At 41.1% G+C, this 25,427-nt stretch overlaps 1 protein-coding gene across 2 annotated transcripts in view; it reads right to left on the bottom strand.

The window, feature by feature from the left end:
- The window catches only part of cdh8 (cadherin 8), a 153,382-nt gene that overhangs the window by 37,933 nt on the left and 90,022 nt on the right, over positions 1 to 25,427 (bottom strand). For both annotated transcript variants that reach the window (XM_080488677.1, XM_080488678.1), the window contains exon 3: positions 10,214 to 10,333. In XM_080488677.1, the coding sequence (XP_080344803.1) occupies positions 10,214 to 10,333 (120 nt within the window). The remainder of the gene's footprint in view (positions 1 to 10,213; positions 10,334 to 25,427) is intronic.

The following is a 25,427-nucleotide window of genomic DNA, read 5'->3' as shown; positions in this document are numbered from 1 at the left end:
GAGACCAGGTGAAGACAATCACAGACTGAGGCACAGGTGAAACACATCAGGGTGGGGAACAGCAATCAGACACAAGGAGAAGTTAAGAGCCTGAGATGAGACACAGTTTGACACACCTTCTGCATGACAATGTTTCTTGCGAAAATGCATAGTTTTTTTCATTTTTGTTTCGCTTACAATGCAATATTTTGAAAATGGTGTCATTTTCATGTTGGGCCACTAGTTGGAGCTGTTTGTTGTTTTTGTAATGAAACTACACACACATGCAGCAGAGAACAATCTACTCTAAACATTAACAACGGGAGAACACGGACATTGTCGTGGACAGACGGCCCAGTTAGATTGTTATCACAGTGACAGTCATAATTAAAGTACCAAGTTCAGGAGAATCTGGAATGGGAGTCATGACACTCTTTGCAGAAACTTTGTTCTTATTGTCCAGCTACTCATCTTTATCTTTAGCCTGACACTTTTTCTTCTATTGCAACATTTTGTATTTATGTCTTGGACACTTTTTTTTAAAAATATAGTTTCAAATGAATTACACATTTTTAATGTAAATGCCAGTATCTTTGTGACATAAATAAATTAAATGCAGACTCACCTATTTATTTAGACATAACTAAATGTTACACCCCTTAAATTTAGGAAGGCTTCACTAACTCCCATGGAGAATCATTGTTTGTTTTATGAGTGTCACTTTTTCTCTCCGCCATCCCATTGTGATCTCAAGTCAGTGGATAACACAGATTTTGTTGTTAGCACCTGTCAGGAAGGCATATATCAGAGGCAGCAACTGTGGCCTTGCTTCTTGAAGATGTCTTTGAAGCTTGACCAAAGCGCCGGCTGCTCGGTGTGGTCTAATCACACAGAGCAGCTTCTGTTGTTCAAAGCTGCAAGGCTGACTCTTCTAGAAGGTGTCAGGGTGGTTGTATGTGAATATGTTAAGGCACAGGTTGATCTAGGACAGGGTGTAACCCCTAAAACATCCAACAACAAGCCAACAGGCTTCAGTATCTGACTACAGAATCTTGTGCTTTGTTTACTTGTGAAAAGATGGCAGTATAATGCATTTTAAGAAAGGAAGAAATCCGCCTTATTGTCTGCACAAGGAAAGCAGGCATGATTAGGACATTCCACGTACCGAATATGCCCTTTTCAGGGTAAGGGTATTCACTAGTAGCAGTGGCTTTTTGGTAAAGTGTAATGAGTCCTGCTGCAGGGCAGATATCAGGAATTCCCCAAATGTAACTTCAAATGAGCACATGAGGAATGAGACAGTCTCTGGCATGTAGGGGCCAGTTTAAAATTCCCATGATCTGCAACCAAATACCACAAGATAGCTTCAGTGAAGTCTTTGTTCTGTTCCAGGAGTCAGACGTTTTTAATGTTGTGGCTCATCAGCGTCTCTCCATCATTACGCAACCTCGCCTCGATTCGGCAGTGCTGTGAGGGACGGTACTATCAAACGCATGCTAAAAAGGAGCTGACAGTGTTGGTTATAGCTTCAAAAGTTGTGCAACAACAAGAGGACTGCAGGTAATTCAGCCCATCTGTTTTTGGAAACGCTCGTGCATCGTGGATCGTGGCTGCGTGCGGCCGCTGTTAACTCGGGCTGCCAGGCTCGCTTCCCTTCCCTACCACTTCCCTCTGCAGCTGCTCACTCATGCACACTTATGCTTCAAAACATAAGCGCTACGCCGGGGCAAACATGTCTATTACTGGGGGCACTACAACTCAAGTGAGGACTGCATCAGCCTAATTGAAACATGAAATATGAATATAAAACGCAGGCAACCGGTGAGAAAATGACATGAACGTGAAAAAACCCACATCACATCGAGATATAATCTACACAATATGGCTGCCAGTATAGTTCAAAAGCAAAAGTTTAAGAAGGTTTTCTAATGTGCTGTTAATGGAAATATTAAAGTGGTTCAAACAGAACTTAAAGAAAATACTTGTGATGTTTATAGCTTAACCAGCGTGGCTCAATCTTTTTTTTTTATTAAGCAAAACAAGCTTGCTACTTGAAAACAGGAACTTTGCGTAAAGGATTGTCGAAATATAACGTGGTAACCAAAGCGTTTTAGGTCCTGTTTAGACGACAACGTTTCAAGTGTAACATGTAATTTTTACAATTCTGTTTCAGAAAAGTTTTGCGTTCACACAACAACGTTTCAAGCGAAAACACAGAAATGGCATAAACTCTGAAAACGATGTAGTTAGCATGCTGGGCCACAAGTTGGTGCTGTTGATTGTTTTCTTGATGAAACCACACACAAATGCATTCAGAGAACATTACTATAATAATGGACACGAAGCACAAATACTTCACAATGTTTTTTCCCTGTTTCCCTGTTTCCACAGAGACAGACCATTTTCAAAAAGTTTAAACTTGGGAGCCTTTTCTAAAAATTGCGTTTCAGTGGCTTTAAGCACTGAAACCAAAAACGCACTGAACGTTTTCCATTTCCACTTGAAAACGTTGTGGCGTAAACGGGGCCTGAAACGATATCAGACTCTGAAATTAGCTGAGAAGCTTCAATTAAAGCAGTTTTTTGAGTTGCACTGAATGATCGTCGTGTCATAGTGAAAAGGAGGATTTGCTGTTTGGGGGCCTTTCTACACATTTGGTGGGGAAAATCCGAAAATAAAACTAAAACCATGTTTGGTTGATGTTTGTTGTATCCAATTCTTTTCTTACCAAACACAAAACAAAATGGACAAACATAAAAAAAAAACCATTGTTTCATCTGAAGCTAAGATGCATTCAAGAGACAGAAACTTACCAAGACATTAGATACTTGGATTGAAAACAAAAAACCTCTATCTTGTGAAAAAAATATCTTTGTTGATTGTGTTCTGTATCAATTGTGACGGTCTTTGAACTTGACAACACGTATCCACAAATCTCCTTCTATCCTCTAACCCCAACCAGAACAGCAGAAATTCTCCTGCTCCGAGTCTGGTTCTGCAGGTTTCTTTATGCGAAAGTGAAGTCTTTCCTTTCCACCTTCTCCTCTACTTCCTTGTGTGGGATTGTTGTTTTTTTCTCTATAAAAGGGTTTTGCAGCGACTGTTGGATTTGAAGCTATTTAGAGCTGAAGACTTCCTGAGCTCTGTATCTACATTTACTCTTATAAACACAGGAACCGTGTCATTGCCCGTGTTGTGTAGGTCAAATCTGTGTGGTGATTTATGTGACCTGCTGTTGTAACACTGTATTTTCCCTCCGAGAATCGATCAGGTAATCTATCTGTCTATCTAAGCTTTCACAACAGGGAGTGTGGATCATGCATGTAGGTGCCTGAGAACACAGCGACGTCTCATATCAGAGGAATTCATCAGGACATACGGTTTCTTATCGGTGTTACGATATTTATCTTGTTTGGAAAAGACAGAATGATCAATGCTGACGGATGCCTTTTGTATCTGTAATAGATGGTCATAGTCAGTGTAATTGGGCTGTTTTTGTTTTGAATTCACAAGAAACTCTCCATGTTTTACACAGAGTGAGAGCTAAATGGGAGTTTTAGCTATGAGACGGCCTCCGGACACCAAATGCTGCACATTATTACAACAACCACCAGCCTGAAGCAGAGCGGTGTTTCTCAGCTGTTTCTCTGGAAAGCTTCAGAATCGAGAAGGTGAACTTCTGTCAATTGTCAATGTGTGGGAACTTTACCACTTTTTCCTGTCATTTCAAACCTGACAAGAATAAGTTCATTAAAGTGGACATTGGCAAAGACTGTGTTGGATTTTTTGAATTTTTCTCAAAATCGAGAGCCTTTCTGCTTTACACAGCTCATAATAGCATAAAATCATTGCGTTTTTTTTCTCATTGTTACTATATTTGATGATTATGTCCATATCAAACTGTAGCGAGCTACAAGTCGTCCAATGTCAAAACCAAATATTAAGGGTACTTTTTTGCAAATAGCACATTATATTTACATAACACTGCAGTGTATCAAATGTGAATGACTATCACTGTAAAACAATTTTTCAGATCTTTTATGGAATCTTTCACATTAAGAGCCTGTTTACATGACATTTTCAAGTGAAAATGAAAAAAAAAATGACAACAACAGTGCTCGGAGCTACAACTTTTTGAAAACAGCTCAGAAAGTGGAACTTTTTGAAAATGTTCCGATTCTGACAGCTTCTGTGTAGACGGCAGAAACGCTGCTGCTGTGCATCTACATACTAGATGTCCTGCACATGCTCAGTAGATGGACAATCAGAACAATGTTTCCTCCAGAGTGTCATGACTCCCAGTCTATATTCTCCTGGACTTGGTAGTTTTATTTTGACAGTCACTGTAATAATAATAATGTCCACTACAATGTTCTCCCATTGTTAATGTTTGGAGCAGATTGTTCTCTGCTGAACGTGTGTGTGGTTTCATTAACAAACAACTCTTGACCCAACACGCTGGCTTCACAACATTTCCAGCATTTCTCTAGTTTCCATGTAAACGAATGCATTTTCACTTGAATCTGTGTGTAAACGGGGCCTTAAACTTTTCAAAAAAAGTGAACTCATGTTATTACTATGATTCCTCTTAAATCAATAAAAGAGGAAAACAGTCTCCAAAGTATGAGACTGATTTGATTGAAGTGAGTTTCATTCAGCTGATTGCTCGTCCTCAATGTTAAATGGGCCGCTCCTCGGATGCCGCAGCGAGCTGCACCGTCATTGGGCTGTGAATTCTAAATAATAATATTATTATTAATAATGATAATTACTTCTCCCTTTCACAAGGCAAACTCTTCAGCAGTGTCATCATGCATAAAGTTCTCTGGAAGCAGACTCCAGATTGGATGTCTAATTGCTTTTTCAGCGGACTTTTGAACATGTGTCTGAAAGCAATATGATTAAATAATGGTGAAATAACATTAATAAGAAATGAGATGGAAATCGACGGCTCGCACTTTGGAAAAACAGCGCACAACAAACAAGCGATGCAAATGGAAGCCCACCAAAAAAAGAAAGAAAAAGAATTATGTGCATAATTAGGACGAACGTTTTGGGTTCGCCCACGCGGCTGAACGGCGCCGCGCGACCGCGACGCGTCCGCAGCTGCGAAGTCGCGGCCAGGGACGGCACGGCTTGCGGACGGCTGCAGGATTAGCATTCGTGCTTTGTGTGAGTGCGGCGCACATGCAGATGGCTCATTCAAGTGAGCCAGATGTTTTAATGAATGTTAATGAAAAATAAAAGGTAAGGGGAAAACAACCATTAGAATGCATTTGACACTTACAACACCACATTGGAAATGAAACGCATTCGATAAATAAATAAACATCGCGCCCCAATTCATCACTTGGTTAATGGTCGGTGGAAAGGGAAAGGAAAAAAAGTTGAAGCAAATATCTATGGAAATGAGTGTTTGTCTATCCTCCCTTTTCAGTGATTAGGAATTAATTTGAATAATTAACGATGATCAACAGAGATGAGAGTGTTGCTGCTAGCAGGATGACTGGAGTGTGTGTGTGTGTGTGTGTGTGTGTGTGTGTGTGTGTGTGTGTGTGTGTGTGTGTGTGTGTGTGTGTGTGTGTGTGTGTGTGTGTGTGATTGAGCATTAAGTGACTTGTTTGTGTTGCTCTTTTCACTATGGAGTCATTTGTTTGGGTGACTTGAGGAGAGGCAGTTTACCTTGTTGTTGTTGCTAATAGGAGCTCATGCTAATCACAGGAGATCGTTGGTGCAGAGGGTTTTTTTTGGGTGGGGTGGGGGGTCTCGGGGGGGTTGATTGAGGTGCATGAACCTCTAAAAAGTACTTTAGGGTTTAAAAGCAAAATCCACAATGACATAACCTTATCACCAATCACTGTGAAAAGTAGGACAGAGACAAAAAAACATGTGATTATGATATAAACTTAATGAGTAAAGACCCTATAACAACTAATAACATCAGAATTTTGGTCTTACCAATAGGAGATAGTTGATCCATTATAATGATAACATTTATCCAAAAATGTGATTAGATATCGGGTCCGATACAACATGTGGTGCTCGTACTCAACAATCCATGTGTATTACGTGACGTCGGCATCAGGTCGACCAGAGAGGACGAGCAGTTTGGAGATTCTTCAATATCAATGAGAAATGACAAAAGTGAGACAGACTGTAAATGATGTTGTGACAAAATATCAAGAGGAGGAGAAAGATAGTCACCAGCAACTTCATCACCAGAGACATTTGGACCAGCAGAGAAAGAACGATGTCGCTCAGTAGTTTAACTGCTCAGTGGATCAGGAGGATTTTACTCTCAGTTCCTATGAAGTCCACAAACCAAATAAACTTCTGGGACTCTGCCACTCACCCTGATCTGTCTCCCCGACACAGTCCAGAAACTGTGCGTTCTCCCAGTCCAACACACCTGACATCAATTACCTGGATGCTTTATTACTCTCTCACAACTTGCCCCAGCTCCACCTAGTGGGCAAACGTAAAACCTAAACACAAGGCCAGTCAACAAGCGAATGTTCCTGTTTGTAAACATGTTTTAGTAGATCAGGCCCAAAGTAACTGCTTCACTATTTGACTACTTGAAGTTTCTGTTTTCTAGGACGGAAGTCAAACTTTCTCTCACTTGTCAGTCGTGCGTTTGTAATATCTGATAAGTTCAAAGGTCACTGTAGAAATAACAGTGGGAAACCTCTTTGACGTTCCACCGTTTCCAAGACTAAAAACATCCCCTCATAAAACATTAATGAGTATTAATATCAAACGTGTTTATTGAATGTATTTTGTAGATGATATAAGTGGGGTGACCCTGTAGCCTGAATATGTGTGTGGAGAGGTTTGTGTTTGAGCGCAGCGTTACGTAACAGCTCATGTATATTCATGTGCTCGTCACATAGATGTCGCCTCCGTGTTTCGGCTCATGTTTAATAAAGAGGAAAAACACTAGTCCTAATCAGTTCAGCACGGTTTCGGCTTCAGCTCGCTGCGATAACACTGAGAAATTCTTTTTGCTGCAATTATTTGCAGTTAAGTGCAGAGACAATCAGCCTGCAGGCAAAGGTTAGAAGTGCAGAAACATCCTGCCTGCACCTCCCGAAGTGCTGGGCAACTGCTCCCACAGCAGCAGCTCAGACAGCGGTCTGCATCCTGAAGGGCTCAAACGCAACATTTTAACGCTGAAAACCTAATGGATTGCAAATATATAACCTTCAAAATGAAGACAGCACATAAGAGAACGCTATATTGGTCCTTTTTGCTGCTCCAGCCATTTCAATTGCTTTTCCTACTTTAGTTGCCGTCGCTGCTATTTTAGCGCCATGTCCGACTCTCCCAGACAAAAGGTCGTAATCGTGGGAGAATCGTGGTGAAATCTTTGGACTTGGCTGTAAATCGGTGGTCCTACGCCACACTGTGAGTCCGGGTTCAAGGACGGCCGTTGTCCTGGTCTTGCAACTAAAGACAACCTGCGGTAAATATGAGTCAGTGAGAGAGGGTTGAGGCGACGGCATCCATATTCTCCTCCTTCTCCTTTTTTGGGGGAATTTCTCTCCAAACACATAAATGCCACAACGGCGAGGACGACCTACATGTTTAGGTTTGGGATTCTTGTGCATTATTGTGCAACAACTCCAACTCACATGGTCGTAGGCTGCGATTCAGCTTGTTTTCATGGTGCAAACTGCCCACAGCAAACGTCATGCCGTGGCCCAAGTTTATTGGATTCATGTCGAACAGTGTGGCTCGCTGTGAACTTAGATTGTTCAAATGTCAGAGTCTGTAAGAACCTTAAGGCCCCGGGAACACGACGTTCCAAGTGAGAACGCATCGTTTTTTGTGTTTAAGTTTCAGAAAAGTTTTACTTTTACACAGCAACGTTTTGAAAAAGATGCCAGTTCACACAGAAATGGAAAAACCGCTGAAAAAGATGTAGTTAGCATGCCAGGCCACGAGTGATGCTGCTGGTTGTTTTTGTAATGAAACCACACACACTCATGCAGCAGAGAACAATCCGCTCTGAACATTAACAATGAACAATGAGGGAACACGGACGTTCTAGTGGACAGACGACTAAGTTGGATTGTTATGACGGTGACTGTCAAAATAAAACTACCAAGTCGAGGAGGCTACTGACTGGGAGACATGAAACATTGTTCTGTTTCTACTGAGCATGTGCACAACTACTAGTTACTATGGCCGGGGTGTTCATACCCAGTAGTGGCGTTTCTACCGTCCACATGGAGCTGGAGCATTTTCAAAATGTTTCACTGATTCCGACCACCATTGTCGTGGAGACAGACACCCCAAAACAAAACGGTTTTCCATTTTCACTTGAAAAAAGTTGCGTGAACGAGGCCTTAAGCTTCAATATATCAGCTTTCGTAGCCTTTTAAGTCACCTCTTCAATCTGACTTAACTATTTCTCACTATCTTAGTTGTTTTAGCTGTTTAAGGGATTTCAGCTGTTTTAGACCATCTTGACGCTTCATTTGTTTTAGCTTTTGTGGCCGTTTGAGCATTTTGAATGATCTGAGCGGATATAGTCTTTTCTCACTATTTTAGCTGTTTAAGTAAAAGTTTTTGGATATTTGGTAGGAGATAACATGTCTCTCTCTGTACTTTCCACTTCATAATTGCCAGAACGAGTAATATGTAGAAGGTTTGAGACCTGGCAGGCTCTTTGAACTGCTTCGTCCCTGTTAGATGGCCCCTCATGCGCCACCTTTTCCTGCGTTCTCAATAAGTTTGACCCTCTTCAGCTGACGTTATTCCTGACTGCGACTCCCGCAGACACTCGGTCAAACTGTGATAGCCCGCAGTTCGACCTGCCGCCACTCTCTAAGCTCATTTATCTAAGTCGACGCAGGTAATGAAAGAGGACAATGTTTAAATACTCAGAGCTTGTGGTCTGCTGCGCCGTGGCCCCGGCTGGAAGGTGGGAAGAAGCTCTGTGAAATAATCCTCCGATGTAATCATCGTCTCACTGTAAATCCGATTCTTCCCTTTGTGTCCCGCCGTGGGCGTGGCCGTCATTCATCACATTTGGTGATACATTATTCGTTGGTTGGAAACAGACAAAAGACTTGCACATTGTATTAATAGCTCCCATTAAATTTAATGAAGCAACGTTTCCATCTCGCACAGATCTTGGTCAGGCTTTGTCAGGCAAACAATGACTAACAGCACAAAGAGCTTTGCCCGCCCCGCAGAGGTGTCCTCTCTTTGTGTCTCCTTCTTAAAAGTCAAAGTGATTACAGCGGGCCTGCGGAGCACTGAGGAACATATTTATTGCATAATATTTAAATTACCTGCGGGGAGTATTTTGACGTGGCTGCACAACACGGGCGACTCCTGACACCAACGTGTCGGATTAAGCGGCTTACTGCTTTTGACTTATTTAAAGGAAGCCGTGTTCTCTTTGTCAGCTTCTGTGTTTTAAAGGTTTACATGTATCTTTAAGCCCGTGTGGGTTTGAGGCTTCTCTTCCCGAGAGCCGGCTCTCCAACGGTTGTCCTGCAGGAGTCTTTTAATACTTCTCAGTCCAATAACGCGCAGTGCATCAAGTGCCTGTAATTTGACACAAGCCTCATGCTGTATCCACATCTCCACTCGGAAGCCCCCCCCCCCAGGTCTATTCAAGATAAACTCAGACGTTGATGTGCTTTTGTGCATGCCTGAACCAGAAACTGCATCGATAGGAACAGACAAATGAAGAAAATGTCTGAAATGTCCTCATCAAAGTTAAACACTATTTTTACTGATTTATAGCATTTTGCGTTATCATCATCATCATCATCATCATCATCATCATCATCATCATCGTCACAGTTTTTACCTGATTGGTTTTGTTTGTATTTGAATGTAATCATGAATCCTATTTAACTATCGCCTGTTTTCAAGTTAAGAGCTGAAGGATTGTTTTTTAAAAATCATTTTGGGATTCAATATGTTTTCCTCTTAATATGTCTTGTTACAAATTCTAATTCTGAAGATCTCAGAGGTCAGAAATGCAAAAAATCAAGAAAAAATAGCCAAAAAGACCTAAGTGAATATCAGTACTGTTATTCAGGAGAACAACTCTCAGAGTTGAGAGTCGTTAACGTCATCGACGTAACAGTTTGGATCAGTCAATCAAGATGATTGCACATGGCGTGTTTATGTGATATTGAGAAGCATGATGGAGATGAACTGACACAACTTTAATATTCCACATCGGAGACAAGTCAAGAGCTGAACTTACCGGAGTTTGGATCCACGGAGAAGTACGGCTGCCCCTCCAGTATGCTGTAGATGAGTTTGGCACTGTTCCCGTACACCGGATCATCTGCATCTGTAGCTGTTACCCTGGTAACTGGAGTACCTGTGGTGCAGAAACACGCCGTTATGAGCTGGAGCTGAGGAGCCTCACATCTTACATAGCTGGAAAGTGAAATGTGTACATGCTGAGCCAATCAGGATGAGTCTACTTAACCCTATGTGGGGTTGATTTCATGTAAAAAAATCCAGGACCAGTGAATTCACTCCGCGACGCGGGAGCTGCTGAACGAAAGTTTCCCTTATGGTTTGTACACAACTTCAGTTTCCGTTCCACAGACTTTTTCTTTTAGGTGGCGAAGTGGTTTACTCCCATTGCTTTCAGTTACTTTTAAATAAAGACTACACACCCTGTTTCTGTCTCTACACCAAAATATTCCAGTGAAAGTTAAAAACTAGGAGGGGAACAAACAGACACTTCATCCAATTCAGAGTTCAATCCCAGCTGGGAATACCCATAACATAACCATACCTTATCTTACCATGCTATACCATAGTGTACTACACGAAACTATACCAATCTATACTATGACATAACATAACACAATATACTCTACCATACTATACCAGATCATACTATAGTAGGTTATACTATACCATGCATAATAGAGCATCCATACCATACCATACTATACTATACCATACTTTACCAGCCCATACTATAATATACTGTACCACAATACACTACACTACACTACACTACACTACACTGGAACATTACGTTTTTATTTATGAAGTGCTTTCACACTACCATGGTTGAAACAAAGTGCTGTATATTGGCAGTATGATTTTAAACACATTAAGACATAAAACTATAAAATATGACTAAAACAGGAATAAAACGACTAAAAAAAGCAAAGAGTAATTAAAGAAAACATAGAGCAGAAGGAAAAATTCTGACTCTATCTTGATTTTCAGTATGAACACCGTTGTCCTATTTTATAGATGAAGTCCAAAGTCCCGCCCCGAGAGAACGACCAGCGCGGGAACCATCCGCGTAAACCGTACGGAGCTCCACTCAATTCATCTTCAATGTATGCAGTGTAAAGTGTCAACTCCTCGTGACAAATCTGACGTGATCTCCGGAGAAATAGTGCATAATTGGTGTTTGGCTTAAGCGAGCACGACAGTCACGTCAGCGCAGATTAGCCGTCTGTCCACCGCGATGCTAGCTTCTGCTGGAAACCTTAGCGAGTGTGCAAATCAACGCGACAGTGATGGATGTGTACATGTTGCAATATAACAGGCAAAGTAATTACATCTCTTGATGATCAAATTACACTTTTACAAGCTTTTTTTTTTTTCCCCAGCGCTGTTGTGCGGCAGACCATGGAAAAACACCTGAAGGTTGTTCGATGATGAGATGTGTTGCAGCGCTAACACACAGTCCACAGAATACTTTCTGTAGAGTTTTACCAGTAAAAGTTGAGCTGCGTGAGTAACTGTTAGCATATGTTGTTGTTATTTATTTATTTATTTTCTTCTCTCACGAATGCTAATTGGGTATCACGGAATCCTTTAACACTATGGCAATTAACCATTGACCTCACAGCGACAATATTCAATACAGCAGAAATGAGTTCCTTTATAAAGCCGGCTTCGTGAGGTTTGCAGAGAAATGCATGCGAGGACCTTCATCAATATTCTGACTCTGCAGACCACTCAGGGCGAATCACAAAACACATTAGTGACAATTCAATTCACCATCCACAGCGCTATTCTGAGGCATCAGACTGTAAAAGAAAAAAAATAAATGCTGAAAACGTGAATATAAAGGGACAATTAACACAATTAAGTGGATGCATTTAAATTGGTGTGAGCCAACTCCTCGCCATGAGGAAACACGGTGAGGACACAGATGGTATGCTAATTGTTTCCGCGAAAGATGTTTAGAGGTGTTCTGAGAACAAGCGGAGACACCACCCACCTCACCACCCCCCGCCCCGCTGCAGGTCCTGCCACAGACCCTGGAATCTGTCCACTGCACACCGGATGAAAGGACAAACCACAGTCTGTCTGTGGTGCTGCGCTTCCCTGGTTCAAGGTTTGACATGAATGAAAAAGTCGACTTAAACATTATTTCATTGTTTATTGTGTTTGATGTAATTTCTTTGGCATGATATAATTTAGGAATTGCAAACCTTTAATAAAGGCAGATGGAAATTATAAAAAAAAAAATTATAATATGAATAAATTATATATATATACTGTTTATAGATATATATATATATATATATATATATATATATATATATATATATATATATATATATATATATATATATATATATATATATATATATATATATACTGTTATAAACATATATATAAACATTTTATATATATATACTGTATATATCCATATAATGTGTTTTTTTTCCCTTTTAATTCTTTAAAATAGTTCAGGGAACAAAAACATGGAATAGATGAAAAGTGAAGTGCCACAATTATATACCTCAAAAACAGTGAATTTATCTTCGAAGCAGCTCGTGAACGTTTACTTTTCTCTCCACTTATAGAACACAAATACAGTATTATTTGTCCATTCCTCCAACTTAAGTTGTTTTGACTTGTACAGACGAGTTGAAGTGAGTCTAAATGACTTCAGTTCAGTGAGTTTGTGATAGAAAAGAAAATACCTGCAGCAACATGGATCGACGGGTTGAAGTTAGCGTTGGGTTTTAAATAGCGACGGACCGATACTACGCATAAAAAGTAAACATTTGTAAAGACCAAATTACGAGTATAAACCATCAGCTACTTGCTGATGTAGAGTACCAATACGAGTACTTATTAAATGGCATTAAGCCTAATTTACATATACTCTATTTGAAAACAATACGTGAAGGTGATGTATCACTGTGAACCTCCTCCACACAACTTCTGTCGACGCTACGTCATCTCCAACAGGCTTGAGGGCTCCGGAATACGACTGAGTCTACAGTACACTTGTACAGTGTGTAGCATCTATCTCCACACCGCCTCCACCTCAGTCTGGTTCAGCAGGTTTCTTCCTGTTAAAAGTGAGTTTTCCTTCCCACCATCTCGCGCGCGCGTGGAATTATTGAATTTTCTCTGTAAAGGTTCCATTTGAAACTGATAAATAAAACATACATACAGTATTTCTCTGCTTGTGTCCCGTGAGCAGATGTGTTATTCATGAATATGAGGAGACACGCGTGTCATTAAATCTGGTCTCGTTCAAGATGAAGGGATTAGAATGAGAAAACTTCGGCCACCTCTGGAGAAAGAAACTGAAAATAAACCGACCGCCAACCAAAACTCACTTCACCGCGGCAGGACACGCGTCTTAAAGAAAAGCACATTGTGTGTTTCCCACTCTGTTTCTGAAGCGAACCCCTGCTCCGCTCCGTGCCGTCAGCTACGCGTGTCGGCCATTGATTAATAGTCACCGCCGCGTCTGCGGTCCTGTAACAGCAAAACAAAGCAAAAGCCACCTTTGCACTCTAACTGGAGTAGCAGTTTCGCTGTTGCAACCCAATTATTTCACAGTGAGGGAGCCTCAAGTGGTCCTCTGAGACGGAGCTGTTCCAGTAATTCATAGTCTTATGATGACCCGCGCTGTTGTGTTGCCAAAGCTTAGCTTGTAAATTTCCTACTTGCTTGTTACACCCTGTGCTTTTTGCAGCGTTTGGATGGCAGCGGATCAATGACTTTTTTTTCTTTTCTGTGTTTCTGCTCGCTGCTCTGGCACTAACCTGAGAAAAGCTGCAGATTATGACTTGATGGGAAGCTCCTGAAGGGGCTTGCGCTGCGTCTAGACCGCGGGTGTCACGTCAGCGTCACGCCACGCGAACCTCCAGTGACTGTCGATACTCATCGTGTCTTGTCTTTAAAATGATGATCCAAGCCATCTGAACCATGTGAACATTTCTCAACTGTTTTTGAGGTCATCGTGGAGGCACATAACAGACATTGAAGTCAGACGTTATTCTGGTTAAAGGTCTTTTCTTGTAAAGCATAGCAAGGTTAGATGTGATGAAACTGTGATTATATCTGAAGCTGTGATTGAAGCGCTGCAGGTTGGAAAGAGTCACAGCAGCAAAGTAAAAAAGATTTACAGCCTTTGCATTGGACGAAACAAAGACTCTTATCCTGATTCAATAAGATCCTGTTTACATGACAACGTAGTCAAGTAAAAACGTAAAACTCCCAAACTAGAGACTCTAACTCGTCTCCGTGGAAATGAGTAAAAACACAACTATTGTGAAATTCTGCTACCGGTCCTGGTCACCGTGGCCGTAGTAACTTGTAGTTGTGCACATGCTCAGTCGATGGATGATAAGATCAATGTTTCTTCCAGAGTGTCATGACTCCTTGTCCATATTCTCCTGGACTTGGTAGTTTAATTGTGACAGTCACCGGAAATAACAATCCAACTTGGTCGCCTGTCCACTAGAATGTCCGTGTTCTAACATTGTTACTGTTTATAACTTTTTATCGTCCACTGTGTGTGCGCGGTTTCATTACAAAAACAAACAACGGTACCAACTAGTTGCCCAACATAACAAATATGTATAATTTTCAGTGTTTCTGCTGTCTCCATGTAAATTGTTTTCAATTCAATGTGTGAACACGAAACGTTTCTGAAACGAAAATACGAAAATGCGAATACGATACGTTTCCACTTGAAACGCTGTCATGGACATCTCATGGCCTCAGTCCTCAGTGTCTTCTGTCGGCAGATCAACTTAAAGATTTTTCTTTTTTTTAAACAAACTGTGCGCAATCTGTTTCCACTGAGCAAAAAGAATCTATTTCTGTGATAAAAAGTGAACAAGATTTTGCATCAGTCAAATTACGGCGAATATATGACACTATATAACCCCCGTTTAAACATCGTTTGGAGTGAAAACACATTGTTTCTGTGTTTTCAATTCAGAAAAGTTTCACATTTATCGACAAGGTTTTGAAAATGGCAAAGAAATGGCAAAAAAACAGAAAATGATGTAGTTAGAACCGTTTCTACGGAGACGGATTCTGAGTATCTTTCGAAAAGTTAAGTTTTCAATGATTCTGCTTGTGTAAATGCCTTTGGACTCTACACAGGTTTTCCGTTTTCACTTGCAAACTGGGCCTCAAACACCAAAAAGGATATTTATTCACCTATAAAAATTGACTTTAAAAAAAAAAAAGAAAAGAAAAATTGAGACGTGCTGAAACATTCTGTTATAAATGATTTGATTTGATTTATAATGTCTTTCTTTCAGCCACAATGTTCTTTCTAAAAACTATAAATGCTTCAAACTTGTGCAGCCAAACTGCTTCTCCAGATGAAAAGACAGCAGATAAAGTACAACACCTGTTTCGGCGGCGCTGCTTTGGCTGCCTGCCTTTCTTAGAATACATTCTAAACTTATTTTAATTTCTAATGAATGACTTCCTGGATTAGCACCTTCGTATTCTTCACACTTCTAAAGAAATATTTTCCAAACATCGAGCCGCTCCAGCAGCTTTGTTGAATCTTCCAGCAATGAAGCAGCTTTTCTGTTTCCATGTACCAAATATTAGTCATTTTTTACTAATAAAATTTTGCCAGCTGTTACACGTTTCCAAAATAAATGATCTGAATCCTCTTTTATTTGAGGTATTTTCATTTGGGTTTTTTTATTTCAAATTTTCCGTTGTTTCAAAATGTAATTATTTCCCTCAATTCAATTTATTTTATTGAATCATTTAAATTAATCCATTTTCAAAGTATTTCTAGGGTTTTACCTTTGGCACTTTAGACTCACCGTGTAATGTGCAGTTCCAATGTGTGAACATGTTCAGAATCAATACAGTATATTATTAGCTGCAGTAGCCTCGATTATTGGAAACGTTTAAAATCTGAGATCCTGATAGATTCAAGTGAAAAATGTAGGTGAAGATTCTTGATTTTTTAGAATTTTTTTTGAAATTTATTTTTTTTTGTCCTTACAGTCCTGACATGTCTTTATGTGGCAAAAAGCATCACATTTCAATATGTGAAAGAATTGCATTTAATATCTGCCATCTTAGTTAGAGTGAGCCTCCTATAATAATCCAGAGGAATTTGGGGATTTTGTCCACAATGCTGTGGAAACAAATACCAGGACTGAAGCTTCTGTGTACGAAATAAGACCAAAGAATCCTGAAGTTATCTGCTTTCTCACACCTTATTTCCTTTTTCGATGGACATCAAAGACAAAGTGGAGACAAGCTGACGTATGAGGAATAATGTTGGATATTTCCAGGATTCCGTTTAAAGATACTAATAAACAGGAGTGTTTCCACACTGCTGGGTTTCCCTTCTTCACTGCACTTTTATGTATTTGGAATCAGACTCAGAGATTTTGCATGAAGGTTACCTCAACAACACAGTTAAATGTCTTCTGCCCGACTGTGAGAGCACTAAAACACTAACTGCACTCCAATGAGAGAGAAGTGTAGTTGATACAGACCAATGCACAGTTTTACTCAAAGTGGACTGAATTGGTCAAAGTCAGGGTTTATAGTCATGACAAGTATTTTCTTTTGCAAGCGTCTAAGATGATCTAAGAGAAAAACGAGTCCCTCAGCTGAGGGGAATGGCGAGCGAAGAAGAATTCAAATCAAATGTACTTCTGTCTACTGGGGTTCAAGTAAATATAAAAGATATAAAGATATTAAAGAAACCGTCTCCAAATCAATTTTGTGCATTTTTTTCGTGGGAAGTCCAGAATGAGAAATTGTAGTTTCTTAAAACTTGTGCCAATAACTTTTAGAATCAGTTGCTTTGTCTTTCGCTCTTGTTTGTGTTTTCTCCTTGATTTGAATGAAATGAACTACAATACCTGAGCTCAATTATGTTGTCAATCAGAGTCTGTGAGGTACCTGTCATGCCATCTTTGAGCACTGGGGGCAGTGAAGAGTCAGCATGGTGCCCAGTCTGCCTTGAGTATATTTCTCAGCCTTTTTTATTTTTAATTTTTTTTTTGCAGTTTATTAACTTGCCATGAGTGTGTTTCATCATTGTGTTTGCTCCTCAGGAAATCAGTGTTAGCATGTGATATTTGTAAAACATAATAATTAAATATGTCAAAAATGCTCGCCCAAGATTTGACATTTGTTCACACTCGGTTGATTGTTTGAAGGTGTCAGATAGTTGGTGATATACTTTGCCTTTATTTCAGCGGCTTTCCTCCTCCACCATTACAAGTTTTTATTCCTGCCAGCCATCCTTACGTCCTTGTATTGTATAACAATCAAAAGAAGGTAGAATTGAAGCCTAAATAAAGGCTTCCGGTTGCTAAATGTCCATGGAGTCCTTCCATACAGAGAAGAAAGACAGACATGAGTATTAACACACGTCTGAGGTTCTCTCTGTCTAGACTTGAGGTCAGATATAAAATGATGTGGAATCCACTCAGCTGTATCTCAGATAACTTCCTGTCAAAATACACCCAATAAAGAGTGAGTCTGACATTCTAGTCCTCACATTTTATTGGTTATTATCGCCACACACTCTCTCCACACCAGCTCTTGGCACGTGGAAACGCTCGCCGCTCTTCAAACGGAGACTGCACGGCTCCCAACCGCTCTGCTTCTGCTGTTTACGGCTCCACACCTGACGATCGCCGGAAAATCCCCATAGACGTGCGAGATGAGTGAATAAAATATCAAATAAATTAGTTGACTGAATGTATGAAAACAGAAGTATATGAATTATAAGCCGCAGATGTGTGCATTAATCCAAATTGGCCCACTCCTCGTGCAATATTTCCAGGCTGCAAATTATATCCTGTGTGCTGAAGGTGTTTGCCAATTGTCAAATGACTAAAATGAAAGACAGCTAAGGAAATTGTGCCTCCCTCTTTCAGAGATACAGAGCGTTATCTGCTTTAAAGTTAAATTACTACCACTACAGAGGGAGACGGCGGCCATCTACACAGGCCTAATTATGAAAAGTACCTCGGTACTTGTAAAAGGTGTGCGACTCGTGCAAACAGGCCTCATAAATTCAGTTAGACGACGGACTGAGGAGGGAAAGAAGGAAAAAAAAAATCTTCATAAAAACAGTGGAACCAGCGAAGCATGAAATAGCTCCCTCTTTCTTTCCCTCCCACAGGGGGAAAATGCTTCTCACCACCCCTGATAAAAAAAAAAAAAAAAAAAAAAAAGAGGGATTAGGAAAGCCTGTGTTTTGGTCCTGTTTCAAATCAGTGCAGATTAGCTCGTCCTTCCCCTTGATAATGCGCAGAAATTTCAGGGACACTGCAGAAATGGATGCAGCTGTAGGGCCGGGCGGCGGGCGGCGGGCGCACAAACTCAATTGGAGGAAGAATATTGTCTCTGGCTTTTATTTGAGGCCTGTAGCATTGTGGCGATTACAATAATAGCAACACAACACCGGCAATATAAACGCACGGGGATGTAAACTGAATGGATGAAAGGAACAAGAAGGAGCGAGGCACTTTGTGGAGAGAGAAGTCACAACTTCAACAGGGTGAATTCTACCACAGACTCGTCCACACAACGACATCTCAAGGGAAAACGCATCGTTGTTCATTTTTTCGTTTCGGAAAGTTTTGCTTTAACGCAGCACCATTTTGAAAATGATGTCCGTTTCCATGGAAATGGCAGAAACACTGGAAACTACGTAGTTTTCATGTTGGGCCACGAGTAATGGAACCAATTTAAAACTGCAGATGTTTTCTTATCACATTCAAAAGTTTTATCCGTTTGAGCAGTCTTTTAGCAGTAAGTTTTCAGCGTGCAACTTACTGCACCACGTCCAAGATATCAATGAATCAAACCCATTATGAGTAACCAGTTGAAATGACATTGGATGTAACCAGTTTGTGTTCACTGGAAGTCAGTCAGTGTCCCACGTTTGAACCTCCCTATGAAGAAAGAGCTACACGTCATTTTTGGTCAAACCTTTCAGAGATCCAGATGTAATCCTGCTGTTTGCTGTCTAAATGGATTTGTCTCAGTCTTCTTCCCGGATGCTAAAAAGATTGCGTGCAACCTTCTCCTGGGAATGGATATCTCCCTGGTTTGGGTGGCGGGCCCTGAGGGCCAACACGCATTAGGCATGTCGGAAAAAACAGGCTGCATTTACGGCTGTTTCCCCACAGTACGTGTAATCTCATTAATCAGGTCCCGAAGTTCAGGCGATTTAATACCTCAGCGGTAATCTAGACACACATCATTTACACGCGCAAGGACGTCATTACTGCATATGAGCCGTTTACATCAAATTTACCGCTGCAGTCCGCTGCTTGAAGGGCAAGTGGCAGCTGAGGGGCCCTGTAATAAAGACATGGGGGTCTAGCCTTATGTTTCATCAAGCGGCAGAAATAATAGGGCACACACTTCCTATTTACTCTGTACACTGACTCGGTGATAGGAAATCAATAGGAATCCTCCCTGAACCAGAGAGGGGATAAATTGGGGGATGCAGCCCGGTGTGACACACAAAGGACATTGCAGCTTATTTCTGTAACACATTATCCCTCAGCATGGCTTCATCTGTATAGCCTGCGCATTTCCTTAGTGGAAGTCTTGCAAGGATAATCAAATGGGGAGAAAGTCATAAAGATGTGGCTTTGAGTCATCACGAGATGCTCGTTTTGCAGACGCTCACTGTACTCTGCAGGGTGGCCGGGGGAAGCGGACGAATTTGGAAATCGGGCACTGCACTTGTCTGCAGCTTTGTCTGCAAACGGGGATTCTTCACTGCTACGTGTCAGCAGAATCACCGGCGTTCAAGCATCCAAATTCAGCCGACTTATAGCATATACAGCAGGGTGACTCAGATCAACGCAGGCCTTCTGGCACAGGCCATAATTAATATAATTGTGTTCAACAGCTACTTTTGAAAATTTCAAGCTTGAACTCTCAGACATGAAGTGTTTACAAAAGAGCTTGATCTGCAAACACAACACAGATTAAAGGAAAACACAGCAGACACGACCAGACGGATGAAGTGTGTTCAAAGCTGCATACTAAACCACTGGAACTGGATGTACCATCAATGTACAGATCGTCTACACCTGCTTTATGCACCGAGACCGATCCCGGCTCACTGCCACAGCCACCGCCAGCCTCACATAAAGAGTCAACCGTCCAGGCACGCACACACACACACACACACACACACACACACACACACACACACACACACACACACACACACACACACACACACGCATTTGGATTATGGGAAAAGGTCTGAGAAAAACACCTACTTACACACACTGACAACATGTAAACGCTCCAGAGAAAAGCCCCTGACGGGAATGTTTGACGCAGGAATGCTAACTACGACATGATTATATGTATCTGTAACCAACAATCTGGCCAGACTGTTGGAAAAACTGCTCAGACAAAAACACAAAACCCGGCAAGAGAACCAACAGACCTCAGCCACCAACACACACACACAATGCAAAGTCCTGGACCCTTCTTATTTTCAAGATTTACCAAGCAACACAAACCAAAGTGGAGTGAGTTTTAACTTCAAAAACTGAATTCCCAGTGGAGCGCAATACATCTCCAATTTATCAATATCAGCATGAGTGATAAACTTTCTGCAAAAGATCTGATCAAACTGAAATAAACTGCCCAGGTCAATGTGTTTGCCGGTTTTGCAGTCCCAATGCCAGAACAAATATCACTGTGCAAAGACATGAAAATCATGTCATTATTGCAGTATCGTAGTATGCAACATAAATAAATAACTGCATGTTGTATCTGGTTTGGAAAGACGATCTAAACCATTGGTGTCAAACTCATTTCAGTTCAGGGGCCACATTTTTGTTTTTTTTTGTTTGTTTTTTGGCAGGACCAGACCAGTAAAGTAGTGCCATAATAACCTTTAAAAGCTTTTCTTTGTTGTGGGCCTGACAAGACATTTTGAAAAAGTCTATATTTTTCAAAATCTGAATGATTAACACCAAAATGTACTGACATAATGCAGTTTTCAGTGATGCAAAATACAGGAAAATATCCCCCCAAAAACTCAAATTAATTAATTAATGTAGCAATTTGCAGTCGCTGTAATGACCATCCAGCTTGGTCGTCTGTCCAATGTTTAGAGTGTATTGTTCTCTGCTGCATGGCGTTTCATTACAAAAACAAACAGCGGCAACTAATGGCCTGGCATGCTCACTACATCATTCTCAGAGTTTCTGCCATTCTTGTGGAAATGCACATTGTTTTAAAAACGATGTGTTTTCACTTGAAACATCTAAACGGAGCCTACAATCATGTAGAAATCATGAATCGCTTCTCCACGCAAACACATTTTGCTTTCACTTTGTGCACATGTGATGACATTAGCGTGCGGTCGTGCAATTTCTTTGGAGTGATTGAATCAGGCAATTACAAATGTGTGCTGATTTTTGTTTCCGTAAACCTTTTAGTCAGTCAAGGTAAAATGTTGAAATCCGTTAATATCATTGAGATTCATGTGAAATGTGATCTTACCTGGACGCCATGAGGATTTATTTTTTTTTTTTTCACATCCATGTAAGTAGCATGAAATTGCTCCCACATGAAGACTTAAGTCTGTTGAATGGAGTAATATTGTGTGATTGGAGGACACACAATGTGCTCCTCCACTGCACAGCATAAAAGACTGCCTTGAAGAGCAACGAGGATCTTTATGATATTAGATCTGGGCTCACCAGATCTATTTTCCAATTGACGCAACAAGAACACAATCCGCCACCCCACACGCACATGAAATGCACCCCACACCTACTTAGTACAACCGAGCAAACAGCACCACAGGGAAGCACTCCCACCTCAAGCACCATCATACCTATAATCACTCGGCAAAATGTGTCACTGCTTGTCTTTTCCTCATCGCTCTCCCCTCAACATCTCCCTGTCCAACAAGCATGGCAGCCGCGTAACATCTCGGCTCTGCTCAGCCTGGACCGGCTCAGGAGCGTGAAGGGTAGAAGACATTTATATATATATATGCAGCCACTGAGCCATGGAGGAGGGATCTCACTGAGGCATGGCGAGAGCTGCGGACTGCATGAGGCGTGGGGCTAACGGCGCCCCGCTGTGAGCCCTACCCGGGTAAAACAATACTGTTTATGTCTGACTGGCTCTGCACGGCGGGGGGGCGACGGAGAGAGGGGCAGAAAAAAGGGATGAATAGAGGAGAAGGGCAGAGGGACGTGTGCAGAGCAGCTTTGGATTCTGGCTACTTTGCTGCAGCTCAACGCAGATGTAGGAAGGTATCCTCTGGTAGTTTACAGCCGTGAGCTTCAGTCCCAGTCCACATGAGGACGAGTCTCAGTGTGTCTGCATCTGTTATTTTGTCCAAATGATGCTTTCAGAGTGTGAAACAGCCCTTTTTTTAAAATATAAAAAGCACTGCCAGAGTGGATAGATTCTCCAAAAATGCTCTCTCGGTGCGTCTGTCTTTACAGTGACAATGCCGAAGCGCTGACACCTGTCCATTAACCTGCATGTGGTGACCATGACAACCAACAACACAGCAATGGCGGAAAAAAGGGTTCGTGCTACAGGAACAAAATCAATATGAGACAGTCAACACGCTGACAAAAATCTGTTTATAAAGACTGAATTACCTGAAAACTCTTCTTATTTGCATATTGAAATAGTTTGCAGCTTTCCAGGGAAACTTTACCATGCTTAATATAAAATTCACTTCAAGGAACTCTCCTGAAATTTACCACATTCCCAGTATGACAGATTTATTTTCCTCCCTTTTCCTGATAGTTGTAACTTTCCCACCTCTTGGAAGCCAGGAATCTCTCTACTCCCCAGAAGTTTGAAATTTTCCCACTTCCCAGTCAAAGGCCCTTGACTCCGCAAGTAAAGACTAACATCATGAAACATCAGACGACCGCATGTCTTCCTGCAGGTGGAGGAAAAACAGAGAAGAGAAGAGCATCATGACGGTTTCAACATGTCGTCACATTTCAGTTTTTGGATCATGTACTGTGTATTTATATTTGTAATAAAGTACCAATTGTCAATGAATGTCCATTTACAGGTTTTTTTTTTTACATTCTCTTGTAATCTGTGGGTATTACAAGAAGTTTTATATCTATACTTCATTTCTTCTAGGTTTGTGCTGTTTTTATGGAACGTTATCTTGGTGTTGTGGCATTTTCACGCAACACGGTTGTAGATGACGAAAAAAAAAAGCCTGAAAATGTTTGCGAGGGAATGGAGTCCAAGTGGCGAACAAATAACAAGCTTATAATGTCAGAAAAACTTCACCAGCGTGTTGAATTATGAGCACTCCTTCAGAGAGATCCAAGTAGTAAAGTCAGCTTGTGAGCTGATGAGACCTGAGCTGAAACACAGTGAAACTCCCTGATTGATGAAGTCGCTTCAAAGCCACACCGTGATGGTAAATATGTAATTGTATTAAAGGTGAAGATTGCAACATGCTGCACATGGAGGACATGTTAGTGCACGTTGCTCCAAGAGGTTTTGTCAAAAACAACATCATGATGACGTTACGTTTATTTCCATATTGCATTCATACTCCGTTGCACTGAAACAAAGGGAAAAAAACCATACACACCTCTCATGTTACCATCCAACCCACTCAAGCTGAAATTGTTCTGCTTCTGAAATTAACCCTCACGTACGGTTCATATTTCAACCGTCACATTCGACTCTCAATAACTGATCGGACATAATTACAGTAAATGCATGATTAATCATTAAATAACTGTTTTGAAGAGCTGAGATTTTTGTGTTTTGCAACATTCATTTTTGTTGGAAAACATCTGCTGTCACACAGTGAAAACCCTGTTTTACATAAAACATGAAAACATTCCAGCAGCGCTGAACTTCCATGTTCAATAATCTGACCCACAGAAATGCTTTTCGAAAAGCAACAGATTTCAGTCAGAATTCACCTGGAACAGCCTGAATTACACAAACAACTCATATTAATAGGCTACAAAAGCAGGAGAACTTGAAATACATGGAGAAGTCGTCGGGTGTGTCAAACATGAGGCTCGAGGACTGAAATCGGGCCTCAAGAAGCTCCGATGCAACCAAACCACCAATCAGATGGTAAAAATTTGTTTTAAAACATTGATTTATTTTGAAAATATTTTCTTAAGAGTAGTGGCACAACACAACACTGAGACCCGAGCTAGCTAGCTACCAGGTTGCTATCAAACTAGCCTCAAAGCTAGGCTGTCAGGGGGAGTTTGTAAAAACAACCAGAATGCAACAGTTCTCGGAGAAGCCTTTTGGACATTCCACTGTATTTTGCACCAGAAAGGTTAATTGAATGTCGAATTTCAAAATGTACAACTGATAAACCATAAAAGCATGAACGGGTTAAAGGACTGTTAAAGATCAATGCCGGAAACAATTCAGCACTCATCAATAACACTGAATTCGATCCGGTTGTATGTAAAAAGGTCATATTAAGGTCGGATAGCGTGACATCAGATAAACATGATGACAAACATGCATGATATTACTGTGATCAGTGAGATGATTAATGTGATGCCAATGCATTCCAGATCATACATCCTGTTTTCTACATCGTGCTGTAATGCTTTTCTAAATGTCTCCTCATTCCACTAAACTCTGTGCCCGGCATTTCACAGTCTATTTTAAATAAGCTTGAGAACTGCAGGAGCACCGCTGAGCCGCTAACTGGCATTTAATGTTTCAAGCACTGAGTTAAATTTGACATTATATTGGAGAAATCTTAACAGCTAGCTTTTTTTCTCCTCTAACTGGCTGTCAGGATATGATTTGATTGCCTGTGGGGGTGATGAATAAAATGCTTTAACTTCCAAAAAAAATGCAAAGCGTGTTAAGTGCGTTTTTGGTGGAGCCGCTGCACGTCCGTCCTCGCCGTTGAATGATTTTAGGGTCTCGGAAGAGTCGCTTTCTCACAAAGACATGGATCCAAGTGTCCTCCTGGCAGCTAAAACCAGTCCGGCCCCCACTTAACCAATGCTCGTCTTTCTAGGTCAGAAAGATGGCGAGCTCTCTAAAATGGCTGGTCTGCGAGGGGCTGCACCGTCCCCCGATGGCACCATTGTGGTGACAGGAAAGTGATTATGTATTGATCAGGATCACATAGACACTAGTGTAGCTCCTCTCCCGGCTGTCTGTGGGCAGAGAGCATAATAGCTCATGATCAGACG

The sequence above is a fragment of the Lipophrys pholis genome, assembly GCF_963383615.2.
Source record: "Lipophrys pholis genome assembly, chromosome: 2".
Lineage (NCBI taxonomy): Eukaryota > Metazoa > Chordata > Actinopteri > Blenniiformes > Blenniidae > Lipophrys > Lipophrys pholis.
The sequence above is the reverse complement of the archived record's forward strand: the minus strand, read 5'-3'. Positions and strand labels throughout refer to the sequence as shown.